At 43.9% G+C, this 14,533-nt stretch overlaps 1 protein-coding gene across 3 annotated transcripts in view; it reads left to right on the forward strand.

Annotated features, from left to right (window-relative positions):
• Positions 1–3,215, forward strand: part of KANK1 (KN motif and ankyrin repeat domains 1) — a 127,208-nt gene extending 123,993 nt beyond the window's left edge. For all 3 annotated transcript variants that reach the window (XM_053371166.1, XM_053371165.1, XM_053371164.1), the window contains one exon: positions 1,774–3,215. In XM_053371166.1, coding sequence (XP_053227141.1) covers positions 1,774–1,839 — 66 coding nt within the window. In that variant the 3' untranslated portion in view covers positions 1,840–3,215. The remainder of the gene's footprint in view (positions 1–1,773) is intronic.
• The last annotated feature ends 11,318 nt before the right edge of the window (positions 3,216–14,533 follow it).

The following is a 14,533-nucleotide window of genomic DNA, read 5'->3' on the forward strand; positions in this document are numbered from 1 at the left end:
TCCAAGTCAGTGCCGACTCTCAAAGTTTAGAAACTTAACCAGTAGTGATCTTGGTATGTCTCTCCCCTTTCACCTTCTGCTTGGTGTCACTGTAGCTGCTATTCTTCATTTCAGTATTTTTCTTCTTCTTGTGATGGTTGGAATTTATCTGCCATGGTTGCTGGAACAAGATCATTATTAAAAGATATACTGATGAGAAAGGTGTGCCCCATTGCAGGTACTAATATATTGTGCAGTTTGAAGCAATTGGAAGCATAAGAACTCACTCCTTTTGGAAGAAATCATTGTCTAGGCCCATTAGATACTATTCCAACTTTTACTTGCAGAACTTTCTTCAAAGCATAACAAAAACTTCAAATGATACATCCAAAATATCCATACAGTGTCTTGTTCTGTCCAGCACAGGCTCAGCATCTTAGAAAATGTGAAATAATCCAAACAGACCTAGAAGCAGAGGTCTGTCTCTCCCTGCAGCCTGCCTTAGGCTGTTTAAATGCAGAGCTTCATTTACATCCTCACTCCACAGAGTTTGGGAGAAAGAAAACGGCCACCACTCTTACAAGATGGCGCGTTTGCAACTCAATATCTTTGTCACCTGATCAAATGTTACATTCAGTTTAGAGCTAGCAGAAAACAACAGTTAGCTAATTATCAACCCATTAAGAAGCCCAGGAACCACTTAGAAAGCCAGTGTTGCCAATAAACATTTAGCCATTTTCCTTTTTAAACCTTCATTAATACTCAGACATTTTCCCATTTCTGAGTGAATTAAACCAGTTATACTTAACATCCCCACACCCACCTCCAGTGTTGGGTAGTCTTGACTCCATGGTGGAGGTTGTGTCACTTTCCCGATCCAGGGTACTCATACTCCTTTTTTTGCTATAGAAATTCACCACTGTTCCTGTTTCTTGCTGTTTTTCTTTCTATCTGCTATGATGGCTGCAATTGAAAAACGATGTCCTGTGGCCACTGCCTCATGAAAGCCATGTTCTTTCGCTGCTTCATGTGGGAATGTTCAGGGAGACAGGAGAGGCTATATTGTTTATTAATATCTTTCCTAACTTGCGCTAGCAAGTTCCTTTACTTAACAGAGTTACATTCCCCTTTTTACATGCACAGCAGACAGCTGGTTGCAGGCTTGTGTAAGCCTCTCACTATTAGGTTCCTGGTAAGTTCCCTTATATCCCTCTTAAAAGAATAAACACGCCACAATATTGTGTAAAGTATATAAAAGAAATTTACTCACATTCAGTTCACAGTTGGATCCCTGAAGGCAGACTTAGTTACAAAGTATATACATGTGGATCTATTCCATATGGGGATAATCCCAGTGTCCTCTGTTGGCTCTAGCTAAAAAGCTGCTCCAACGACGGAGGAAGTCAAAGAGAGAAAGAGTGCTGTGTGCCTTGTCCTTTTTGTTACCTGGACAGGTAAGGCCACGCCCACCTCTAGTTACATGCAAAGGAAGGATGTCCCAGCCAGGAGGAAACAGGAAGTTTTCGACTGGCTGGACCAAACATTCCCCTACATGTCCACTCTAGGAAAACAAGGAACGTCGTACTTGACTGACATGTCCACTCTAGGAAAACAAGGAATGTTGCTACTTAGGTATCACATCCCACACTTCAGAACTGTACTGATGTTGGTGGAGCTGCACCTATCTTTGAGCCAATAAAAGTATTCAGTAAGCTTTAAACTAGGGTCAGTGGCTTTCTACGGCCACCTTAATTATTTCCTGTCTTTAACAGCCGTCTCCTTTTTCTTTTCTAGGGCACCCCGAGGCTTGGAAGAAAGCCATCTCCTGGTCCTACACATAGAGGCACATTTGATTGCTAATGCACATGTATCTGTAAACTCTCATGTCACCTCTCCCAAGCTGCTAGCGGTTACTGTTTTACAGTGACAGATATTGAATGTAATCGTCTTGTGCCTGAGCTCACCAGCAAACTGAAAGCAAACGCCTAGAGAGAGCTAAAGACAAAGAAGGGTCAACAGGAAGAAAAGTCGGGATAGCACCTTTCCTAACAAAGTCGCCTAGGATCCATGTACATAGCGTGACCATGGTCATGCGTGTGTGCCTGCTCACCACATGGACTGGGCAGACTTCCCCATGCCAGTGCAGGATCTTACAGGTTTACAGTGAGGTATAAGGAAGTATCTGATGACAGGGCAAGTTGCTGGACACAAAGGACGTTGTTAGCGGGATAATTGCCGCAGCTACCATACTTTTCTGGTTATAAGACGAGCTCTTTTTTATTATTCAAAAAGTATGTTAAAAATTTGGGGGTGTCTTATACATGGATAGTGCATCAGGGCGACGTGTGATAGGTTGCTCAACAACTTTGGGCTACCCCCCCCAAAAAAAAACCTTAACAACTATGGGAAATCCTCTCCAAAAAAAAAGGTCAACAACCATTTTCTTAATTAGGAGTCCCCAAAAATAGGAGGCTTCTTATACACGGGGGCGTGTTATACCCAGAAAAATACGGTATTTTCATGCAGCCTTTGTGTGGCATCTGTAGCCCTTTGAGTCTTCCTAGAGCCCACATTTTCAGCCTCTAGGAAATGGTATGATGTTTTTGCTGCAGAATATATCTTCTGTTACTTTGCGTACAGTTTTTAAGCTATCTGTTCAGTTATGACTGTACTCCCCCTTAATGCACCTCTGGACAAATCTTGTTAGCTTTTTTTAAGGTATGTTCTTTACAGATATTTATATTTGCTAATGTTGGAATTGTTGGCAAGAACTCTTTTATTATAAATGTCATTCCAAAACGGTTTTGAGTGTGTTCATGCTTATTTTAAAAAAAGTGGCAATTGATTATGTTGTCAGCTCCTTGGAATCTCAGCTGGTGGGTTGATGGCTTAACAGTGGAAGATGGGTCTGAAACTTGCTAAATAAACTGTTGCTGCCGATTTGTATAGCTTTTATATCAAATATTAAGTCAGTATTTTTGACACTTTTTATTCCATTGTAATTAAAATAATACATTACACGATTGTTAACTAGATTTTATTAACTGTTATATACATGATCCCTGAGATATATTGGATGATATGTTCATCTCTAATGAAATCAAATGTAGTTCTGGGCACGTATATATGGAAAGCTATTTCTCTGTCATGTTCACTTCAGTCATGTGCATTTTAATGTTTGAAGTGCCTTAGACTCTTGCCATATTTTCAAAATAAAATTTCCTTATGCTATTTTATTCCTGACTTTTGTTGTTTTATGGGATTGGAAAAGCAATGATTTGGGGCTGCTTTTTACTCGCCCTTTGCTTTTCATGTGTTTTAATAGCACACTAACCTCTTGAGAGCTGGAAACTTGAATTGCAAGGGAACTTGAATGAAATAAAACTTCTAAGAAGTTTCTTGAAGACGTAGCATTGATCTTCTGGAAATAACTGGGCTTATTTAACACCTGATTAAAAATAAAAGTTTGGCTTTGCACTATGTTAAGGTGCATTTAGCAGCCTGAACATATTTTCACGGCTCTGTGAAAATTCAACACAAAGCAAAGAGGAGCACCACCACTGTGGGCAGGGCAGAAATGGTACTCAAAAGTGATGGCTGTTTCTGTATTACAGTGGTACCTCGGGTTACATACGCTTCAGGTTACATACGCTTCAAATTACAGACTCCGCTAACCCAGAAATAGTGCTTCAGGTTAAGAACTTTGCTTCAGGATAAGAACAGAAATTGGGTTCCAGTGGCACGGCAGCAGCAGGAGGCCCCATTAGCTAAAGTGGTGCTTCAGGTTAAGAACAGTTTCAGGTTAAGAACGGACCTCCGGAACAAATTAAGTACTTAACCCGAGGTACCACTGTATTTAGCAGTGCCACTGAAGATACAACCTAAAATGCTGAAGCAAATAAATAAATATCTGTCAACTAAGGGGTAATGAAAAGAAATAGTCATAAAATGATGATATCCAGCTTAGCTCTTTTCCTTGTAATAGAACTGGCCGCTACAGTTTTATCCAAAACTTTTCTAGGCAGATATAATAAGTGCCATGATTTGGTTGTTAAAAAAGATAATGGCAAAAGGCCTAACCCTGAAATAAAATACTCAGCAGCAGTTTTTAAAAATACAAGACACAGGACACCAAGCCTACAGTTATGTCAGCAGAACAAGAGAGCCTTGGGGTGAGTATAAAACAGCCCAAAATACTGCCAGGCATGTTTGTAAGCTGGCTGCTGTGTGACATGCCAGGTGCTGCTTATACCTTCCCTTATTTCTGGTTTGTTAAAACATTCCTGAACGTTGGCTGTAGGAGATGCTGCTACTGGGGAAATGCCACAACAGTTGTCGAAAACAAAAATTATGAGCTCAGCCCTTAAGGCAACCGCAGGCAGCAGAAAGACCTGCCTTCTGCAGTAGAAAAACTTCCAGACCATGGGGAGCTCCGAAAAATTAATAAATACAATTTGGACTATAATTTGATCTTTTTATTTTAGTTTTTTTATTTTAATTGAAGTATTATGATTGGATATATTAGGTGGATGCTTTTTATTGGAAAATCAATAAAAATGATTTTTTTTTAAAAAAAGAAAAACTTACGTGTAACATTTTACACAAAATAGAAATGAGTGAATTCCCAACTAAGTAGCAAAGAAAGAGGAGAGACTTGATCACAGAAATCTTACAGGCATTAAGCTATCGAAGCAATTCTGTAATCTTACCGAATGTTTGCAAGAGAAGGCAAAGCAAAATGCTTGCTACTAAGTAGCGGGAAAGAAGGCCAATATCAGCAAACAAGATTCCTGGAGAAATTCCTTTGTCCAAGAAAGCAGCAAAAGTTTTCTCAGAATGCGGTGAGGGTCATTTTAGCCCTTGAAACCTGCGGCCCTCTGGACATGGTCGGAGCCAACTCTTATCAGCCCCAGCTAACATGGCCAACAGTCAGAGATTGTAGGAGCTACAGCTCAGCGACAGTTGGAGGGCATTAAACCAGTGAGCGGGTTTAGCTGGTTGCTGACATGCCCTGACACGTGATAATAATAATAATAAATAATAAATTTTTATTTATACCCCACCCTTCCCGGTTCAGAAAACCAGGCTCAGGGCGGCTAACAACAAATTTAAACCACTTAATTGATGCAACAAAAAACAGTATAAAACGTGAATAACAATAAATTCAGAATTCAAAAATCAATTTGGGGGGAAATCCATCCAATAAACATTAGAAGATCATCAGGGCTAGCTGGCTACGTTAGTCCTATTTGGGCCAGCGTGGAGACCAGGGGAGAATTAGCTCTGGGATCCCAGAGTGGGTAATCTTCATAAAAAGGGAAGGAAGGGGAATAAAAGATCAGGCTCAGTTCAAGTTGAAAGCCAGGCAGAATAGCTCTGTCTTACAGGCCCTGCGCATAGCTGTCAACCGTCCCTTATTTGGCGGGAAACTCCCTTATCCCAGCGCCGTGTCCTGCTGCTGTCCCTTATTGATGATGTCCCTTAAATTTCCCGGGTTTCAAAGGTAGCATCTCCTCTCCCTCCCTCCCTGCCAGCCAGGGAGGAGGAAGGCTCCAACTGTGTTGCTTGGCTGCGTTGCTCACCCAATAAGGAGTCTAAGAACGACTGGGGGGGGTGGAGCTTGCATGCCTTGTGCCGATCAAATCGGCCGCGTTGCCTGGGGACTTGCCTTTGCTCAGCGCTTCCCAGCAGAGAGGTGACCGTGGTTTTCCTTTCTGCATCCCCTTTGCCAGGTTGCTGCGCTGTGGGAACCACCGCTTGAGGCTTCGTTTGGCTGCTGGCTGGGCTTTCTGCCTTTGCCTCAAGGGGCTCAGAAGCTGAACATACCTGTGCCCAGAAAATCCCTTATTTTGGCTCCTGATCCCTTATTTTTGAGGCCGCTGGTCCCTTATTTTCAAATCTGTAAGTTGACAGCTATGGCCCTGCGGAAGGAAGTTAAATCCTGCAGGGTCCTGGTCTCATGGGACAGAGCATTCCACCAGGTCGGAGTCATCACTGAGAAGGCCCTGGCCCTGGTGGTGGATAATCTGACTTCCTTAGGGCCTGGGACCTCTAAACTATTATTATTCATGATGAGTGGGGCCTCCATGGTTCGGAATGTGAGGAAGTGGTCGGATTCTTCCAGTCATTTTGGCAAGGCAATGGAGAGCTGTTGCATGCACACTATGGTAGCTATTCTATGGCAAAAGACTCGCTGTAGCCACCCCACACTTGGAGTCATTGTGTGTTAAGGGAGGAAGAATGTCAAACTAGCCTCTCAAAGCCAGTTCAGATTACTTGAAGGTGTAGCTTTCCTGATTGCCCTCGAGCTAAACAGGTGCATGTGCACTCAAGAGTATCTGGAACAGAACCAGCTTTCTATTTTCCGTTTTACTGGGAAGAGTAGTTTTATTTAGAATAGGTTTGTGGCCAGAACCCACTTAGCTGAGCTTCCTGCCATAAGGAATCATATGCTGGCCTGTTTGCTTATTTAGCATGGCAGCAATTTTCAAGCCCACTGGCAATATAAAAAGCATGGTTATTGCAGATTATAAGGCAGAGACCTTACTTGACCACAGGCCTGCCTAGTCATCAGACGAATGAGATATAGCCCACTTGCTGAACTAACAAGGTTTGCCAGATAACTCTTTTAAAATGGAGGGGCACACCCCAGTGTTGCGGTCAGAAAAGCAGTAGGACTCGATTAAAATATAAGCTATCTGACGATCTGATCTGATCTGGAGCAGCTCACATGAATGTACGCATATACCAAAGCTTTCTCCCCGGCCACACACATCCCTCTGATTTTGAAATTCAGAACAATTCTCAGGTCTTGTTGCAATTTTGGTGGTTTCTCTGGAAGTTCATGCAGCAGTGGCGACATTAAGAGGACCTGAAGCCCAGGTGATGGACCACAGAACTCCAGCTTCTCTCCCACCCCCATTCTATTTTTACTTTGGGCTGTGGTCACAACAGCCCCCTTGAGAGTCTATAAAGTAGGTATGGATGAACTGCACTTCTTAAGACTGCCTTCCAAAAGAGGACTTGCAGGAGCAGTCTGTGTTCTTAAAGAAATTTACATTTTAGAAAAGTATCAAATTTTAGAGAGCCAATGGCCGGGCATAATTATCTTGGTTATCACAGCAGCATACCCACAGGACCAGTCAACAGTATATATATATATATGTACCGTATTTTTCGCTCTATAGGACGTACCCGACCATAGGACGCACCTTGTTTTAGAGGGGGAGAACAAGGAAGAAAATTCTCCCCCTCTCTGCTCAGTGCCCCTTCAGCAAAGCGGCAGGAGAAATGGAGCCCCTTTCACAAATCCTATAGAGTGAAAAATACTGTATTTTTAATTGACCAGTTGGTACAGGCACAAAAAATCTCATGGTAATCTCTAAATATCAGAGCGGAAGACCATGAGAGGATTCAGGAATTTTTCCATTTCCTTACAACATTTAAATGACAAATTGTGTGTGTAGAATTTTGCGTCTAAACCCCCCCCCCGGGGGGGCAGGTCACTCTCACATTATTTTAAAGTGTATGCATTGCAATGCACAGGACTGTGAGACTTCGGACACTGCCTAACTTAGGAAGCTATTTATCAGTTGCTATTTTTATTGACAGGATCTGTCGATGATTTGAGCATGTTTATAATAAGTTATGATCATCTAACTTTTTTTTTTCTTTCTGTTAGCAGCCCTGAATTTCCTTTTGTGAGAAAGGGTGGAATGGTAAAATGACGACTCTATAAATCTTGATTTCCCAACATTCAGCTAATGAATTATTTTAATGGAAATCCTGCGCAAGGACATCAACTTGTGCAATGGGGCTTTCTACTATCTCCTTCCCCCTGTGTTCCTCAAAACCAGGGTGGATAAAAATCAATGATTTTTTTAAAAAAATAAAATAAAAAACGGGGTTTTTTTATTTAAATCGGATTTTTAAAATAAAATGCTTTCAGAGGAAAAATCTTTCTAAATATAGTTTTCTATTTAAGTTACATTATAGTCCAAAGGCTATTCATCAGGAAATAAGGATTTGTTTTAAGTTTTTCATGTGTGCTAAAGCTCAGTCTAAGTTGTTTTAATACAAAAAAACCGTTTAGCCACATCAGTTAACAAACATGGATACATATGCTATAATGCTATTGTTTTAGTTAAATAAATTGTTTAAATTGTTATTAAGGAAATTATTATTTTTCTCCTTCCAATAAAGTACAGCAGAAAAGTTGTCCAAATATAAACAGTTAACTTATTAAACCTCACCATAATTTTATAATTATGTCAATGTATTTCTAATAGTATAACCAAATCAGTATTTTTTTATATAACTGTAAAAACTACTCTGAAAATTTTTTATTCCAAAAATGTAACCTTCATCTGGTTGTAAATATTAAGATTATATCAGCAAGAATGAGTCTTTATGTTAAAAAAAAAGATTTAAATCAAGTCTTACTGACTATTGATTAAAATCATGATTTAAATCGATTTGATTTAAATCAAATCCACCCTGCTCAAAACTGATTTGGGAGAAGAGCATGCATAGGGAGAAGAGAGGGGGATCATTCCACCTGGCAAGTAGAAATGTTTGCCCTGGTGCAATAATCAGGACAGGACACATATGCAAATGTGTGTCATGAGTTTGTTCCTGTGTCCTTTAAGTACCTAGCAATGGCCACTAAGCCGCATGTCAAATGCCTGACTCACTCCCCCAACTGAGTGTCTTCCAGATGTTTTAGACCACAACTCCCATCATCCCATGTCATAACTGCCAACCGTCCCTTATTTGGCGGGAAACTCCCTTATCCCAGCGCATGTCCCGCTGCTGTCCTGGATTGATGATGTCCCTTAAATTTCCCGGGTTTCATGCTCGCCCAGCTTGGGAGGGAAGCACCGGCTCAGGGTCCTCCGCCGCAAGAGAGAGAGCGCGCACGAGCTGCCGTGTCTCCGTCTCTCCCTTTTCCCCCTCAGAGGCGCGTCGTGAGGAGACAGGTGGCGGTGGGCGGGCAGGCAGCCCCTCTCTTGCGAGACTTCCACCGCGCTGCCTGGGGAAGCCGGAGGCAGCTGAGGAGGCAGCCTGAGAGAGGAGGAAGAAGAGGGGATGGGGAGAGACGCAGAAGGGTGAAGCTTCAGCGGCCACTGCGGCGCCGCAACCGCCTTATGCCGGGCTCCCGGGCAAGAGTCTCTCTTCCTCCCTCCCTCTCTCTCAGACGGGGAAGGGCCTATGGAACTCCTCATGCCAGGACGATGGCAGCCCCGACGTGCCTAAACTAAGCAAAATCCCTTATTTTGGCTGCTGATCCCTTATTTTCAAGGCGGCTGGTCCCTTATTTTCAAATCTGTAAGTTGACAGCTATGTCCCATGTTGGCTGGGAGGTGGTTGTCGTTCAAAACATCTGGAGTTAGCCAGGCTGGGGAAAGCTGGTCTAACAATTTTTCTTGGCAGATCTCTGTGTAGGTAGCAATTTAGGCTGCAATCCAAATCCTATGTGCTATCTGGTGGGACCATTGCCACTTCTGCAGCTTTGCCACACATCCTGGCTATGGCCAATGGTGGGAGAACAGGCAAATTCCTGCACAGTCCTGGTCCTGGCACAACAGTGAAATCAGGATGAACAGTAAAGCCATCAGCTGTTAGCTCTGTGTCTGTTGTTCCAAATATTAATATTATATCAACAAGTTAAATAGGAAGTGAGAATGTTTAGCTATCCAGTTTATTCAGCAAATACTGTTTTAATGCAAAATCTTGCGTGTATTTCGTTGCCAATGCTCAGTAACATTTCAGCGTGGAGTAGTAGTAAATAACTTTCATTCAAATACAGTGGTGCCAAATGGGCTGTGTGTTGTGGGGTTTTTTTACAAAATAATTTTTATTGAATGATTTTATGTTACAAAAAACATTACAACCATACTATCACAAAATATAATTGAGAAATAAAGATTACATACATCATAGAATCATAGAATCATAGAGTTGGAAGAGACCACAAGGGCCATCGAGTCCAACCCCCTGCCAAGCAGGAAACACCATCAGAGCACTCCTGACATATGGTTGTCAAGTCTCTGCTTAAAGACCTCCAAAGAAGGAGACTCCACCACACTCCTTGGCAGCAAATTCCACTGTCGAACAGCTCTTACTGTCAGGAAGTTCTTCCTAATGTTTAGGTGGAATCTTCTTTCCTGCAGTTTGGATCCATTGCTCCTTGTCCGCTTCTCTGGAGCAGCAGAAAACAACCTTTCTCCCTCCTCTATGTGACATCCTTTTATATATTTGAACATGGCTATCATATCAGCCCTTAACCTCCTCTTCTCCAGGCTAAACATGCCCAGCTCCCTTAGCCGTTCCTCATAAGGCATCGTTTCCAGGCCTTTGACCATTTTGGTTGCCCTCCTCTGTATTTTGTTTGTTATTTGTTATTTACCGTCTTATTTCCTCCCAAACATTTCATACAAAACACACACCTGCACACAAACAGAAAATAATAATAATAATGAAAATAAATATTTTCCCCCTTTTATCTTACAAAATCTTTTCTTCCATTTCAATTTTGACTTCCTGTCAAGTCCCTTCACATATGTTTTATCTTACAATTGAATGTACACAAAACAATAAACCTTTCTATATAAATTTTCCAATACATTCAGAAAACATAATAAATCCTTAAATGTTATCCACCTTCTTTTACTTCCGTATGTCACTCGAATGCTAGCACGGAGTCAAAACTATTATTGTATTTTTGAACATATCGTCTATAACCATCCCATTTGCCCGCAAATTTTTGCTTTGAGTTTCCTCTGAGTTTGCTAGTCAATTGAAATGGGCTGTGTTTTTGAGACTGCTTTGTTGCAGGGGGTTGAGACTAGATGACCCTTGCGGTCCCTTCCAACTCGACAGTCCTGTGAAAGATACTGGATTCATCATTCAGTGGGCAAGCAGTGTCACTCAGTGGACAGAAGAGCTGGCTAGATTCCCTGCTTCAAATCACTGCACAATTACGAGGCTCCCAGGGGGTTAACCTTGTGCAGGACAGCACATCTGCCTAGCTAGCCTACTTCGAAGGGTTGTTGTGAGAAGATCTGTAGAGAAGAGATTGTGGCGTTCTATATATCCTGAAAAGTGCTGTGGAAAGTACCGTATTTTTCGCACCATAGGACGCAGTTTTTCCGTCTTAAAAACTAAGGGGGAAAGTCTGTGTGTCCTATGGAGCGAATGCAGGGGGGGAGGCAGGCAGGAAAAGCCCCCAAGAGCTACACACAAGCTTCGTGCGGCTCTTGCGGGCTTTTCCCCAGGGGGGAGAAGGGACTGACGCGGCCAGTCAGTCCCTTCTCCCTCCTCTAGAAAAGCCTTGCACAATCTCTCCAGTCGTGGGAGGCCGCGCAAGGCTAAAGAGGAAGCCCGGGCAGCGAGCGCGATCCATCCCCTCGCTGCCCGGGCTTTCTCTTTACCTTTGCATGCCTTTCCAGCCGCGGGAGGCTGAGCAAGGCTAAAGAGGAAGCCCAGGCAGCGAGCGCGATCCATCCCCTTGCTGCCCGGGCTTCCTCCTTAGCCTTACGCGCCTCTCCAGCCGCGGGAGGCTGAGCAAGACTAAAGAAGCAAACTTTTAAAAATCTCTCTATCTCTACCTCTTTTTCTTTTTTCGTCCTTTCCCCGCCCCCTTCTTTTCCTCTGGATAAGTGTTTTTATCTAGATTAACGTTTTGGTTTGGGGGGGGGATATTATAAAAAAGGAAACTTTGCAGCTTTTATTTTAGTATACAATAAAAACATATTAAACAAAACACAAAAGAAGGGAATAGCACAGAAGAAGAAGAGAAAACGGAAAGCCATTTACCAGAGGTAGATCTTAACCCTTGCCTCACCTGGGAGCTTCTCTGGGCAGGTATTTCCTCGGCTTAAGTGGGGTGGGGGGAGAGTGGCAGGTAGGGCGGTACCTACCTAGACACTGAAGCCACATGTCTCTCCAATGAAAATTGGGAGTGGGCATTGTGTGAAGTGGCTGTGGATCTCCTGCCGCAGACGTGTAGGACTGTATAGAGTTGGGAGGGCCACCCGAGGGTCATCTAGCCCAGCCCCCTCACAATGTAGGAATTACAGCTAAAGAACGCCAGGCGGATGGTCCCCCAACTGCTGCTTAAAAGCCTCCAGTGGTGGAGACCCCGAACACCTTCCAAGGTCATAGAATTGCAGGGTTGGAAGGGAACTCCAGGAGTCATCTAGTCCAGCCCCGGTGGACAGCGGGCACGATCCATCCCGTTGCGCAAGGCTAAAGATGCTGCTTAAGGCTAAAGAGGAAGCCAAGGCAGTGAGCGGGATGGATCGCGCTCGCTGCCTTGTCTTCTTTTTTAGCTGCGCTGGAGAGGTTTAGCTCCTGGCTGGAGAGGTTGAGCGGCTATGGATCCCGCTCGCTGTCTTGGCTTCTTTGCTCTTTGGGGCTGGGGGGGGGAACCCAGGCTTCCCCCGCAGCCCCAAGAAGCTCTGGGAGAAGCGGACAGGCTGCACGCAGCCTGTCCGTTGCTCTTTGGGGCTGGAGGGGGGAAATAATATTTTTTCCCTTGATTTCCCCCTCTAAAAACTAGGTGCGTCCTGTGGTCCGGTGCGTCCAATAGAGCGAAAAATACGGTATATATTCACACACACTATATAATTATATATCTCAAACCTGGCTAAAAAATTATCGAGCCTCCGAGGGTGTTATACCACACGTCTCTCCCAAATGGCACAGTGGTGAATTTGAGAAAATAGTCCCAGGTTATGCATGGTGTATTGCTAAAAGATTTCCCAAAAGGTTATCACTGAACTTGTATTACTGGAAAACAGGAGTGTTCTGGCATATGGTTACCAGATGTCCCCGTTTCCCAGGGGCAGTCCCCGGACTTACAAATCTGTCCCAGAACAAAATAATAATAATAATAATTTATTATTTGTACACCGCCCATCTGGCTGGGTTTCCCCAGCCACTCTGGGCGGCTTCCACAAAGACCAAAAATACACTAAGATGTCACACACTATAAACTTCCCTGAACAGGGCTGCCTTCAAATGACTTCTGAATGTCAGGTAGTTGTTTATCTCTTTGACATCTGATGGGAGGGTGTTCCACAGGGCGGGTGCCACTACCGAGAAGGCCCTCTGCCTAGTTCCCTGTAGCTTTGCTTCTCGCAATGAGGGAGTCCGTCCGTGGAATGTCCCTGGATTTCATTTAATGTCCCCGGATTTATATTTTAAGTGTTGTAGATTTATAAGTAGGGAGTGAATGTTGCGTGATTGGTTCAGCGGCACAAGACACATCATATGGGGACTTCCGGCGAGGCAAAATGGCAGGGGCCACAGCAGTGAACAGCTTCTGAAGCCAGCCAGGGCCAACTGCGCTACCAGACTGGCTCTGGGCTGCTGAAACTGCTGCTGCCGCCGCCACTGCCAAGGGGGAACCAGGGATGCTCGGCGTGTCAACTGGGGGAACCGCTGACCACCACCCCCACAACCCAAATTGAGTTGATGTGTGAGAGCGCCTGGCCACCTGCCCAGCTGCACTCTGGGGCCAGGAAAACCCCAGAGCTGACACAGGGAGAAGGAGGAGAGGAGGAGGAAAAGGAAGAGGAAGAGGAAGGAGAAAAAAGAGGGGAGCCCTGACCTTGCCAGTGTGGTGTAGTGGTTAAGAGCGGTGGTCTCGTAATCTGGGGAAGCGGGTTCGCGTCTCCGCTCCTCCACATGCAGCTGCTGGGTGACCTTGGGCTAGTCACACTTCTTTGAAGTCTCTCAGCCCCACTCACCTCACAGAGTGTTTGTTGTGGGGGAGGAAGGGAAAGGAGATTGTTAGCCGCTTTGAAACTCCTGCAGGGGATTGAAGGGCGGGATATCAAATCCAAACTCTTCTTCTTCTTCTTCTTCTTGCCATGCCGCTGCTGCCGCCACTGAGGAAGAGAGGTAGGAGTGCGCTGGGGGGGGGGCAAGGACACATGGTTGAGCCCAGGTTCAACCTGAACCTACTCCACAGCGGCTAGGCCCAGAGGAAGGCCACGCAACAGAGGAGACCACAGAAGAGAAGATATTACTTCTTAATATATATTTTTAAATAATTTTTTTAAATAACTTTTTTTTCTCTATTCAAAACAAAAAAGTGACCCCAGATTCTTTGAAAAAAGTCTGGTAACCTTATTCTGGCATCATGTGCTGTTCAGCATCTCTTAGCTACAATTTAATAAAATAAGAAAAGGGGAAATTTGGCCATCAAACCCATCATATCCATCAGCCTTTTCTCACGGCAGCCAAGCAGGTGTCTGTGGGAAACTCACAAGCAGGGATTGTTCTGTCTGTTTATACCTACTAATGCCCTGCAGAAGCAGCAGTCATTTCCCCAAGGAGAAGGGAGACTCCTGCTGGTAGGATCTATCAAAAACAGGGTATTAACGATGCATATAGAAAGCAAAGCATCATTAATTAATAGGTGCGTGTTTCACTTACAGCCACATTGTTGCCTAGAGTGCATTACTTGTGAATTGCTACGCCAAGTGTGTGTGTGTGTATGCAGTAAATGACGTCCATCTCTCTTATTGGAGTAAAATGGTACGAA

Source organism: Podarcis raffonei, chromosome 17 (assembly GCF_027172205.1).
Source record: "Podarcis raffonei isolate rPodRaf1 chromosome 17, rPodRaf1.pri, whole genome shotgun sequence".
In the NCBI taxonomy this organism is placed as follows: Eukaryota; Metazoa; Chordata; class Lepidosauria; order Squamata; family Lacertidae; genus Podarcis; species Podarcis raffonei.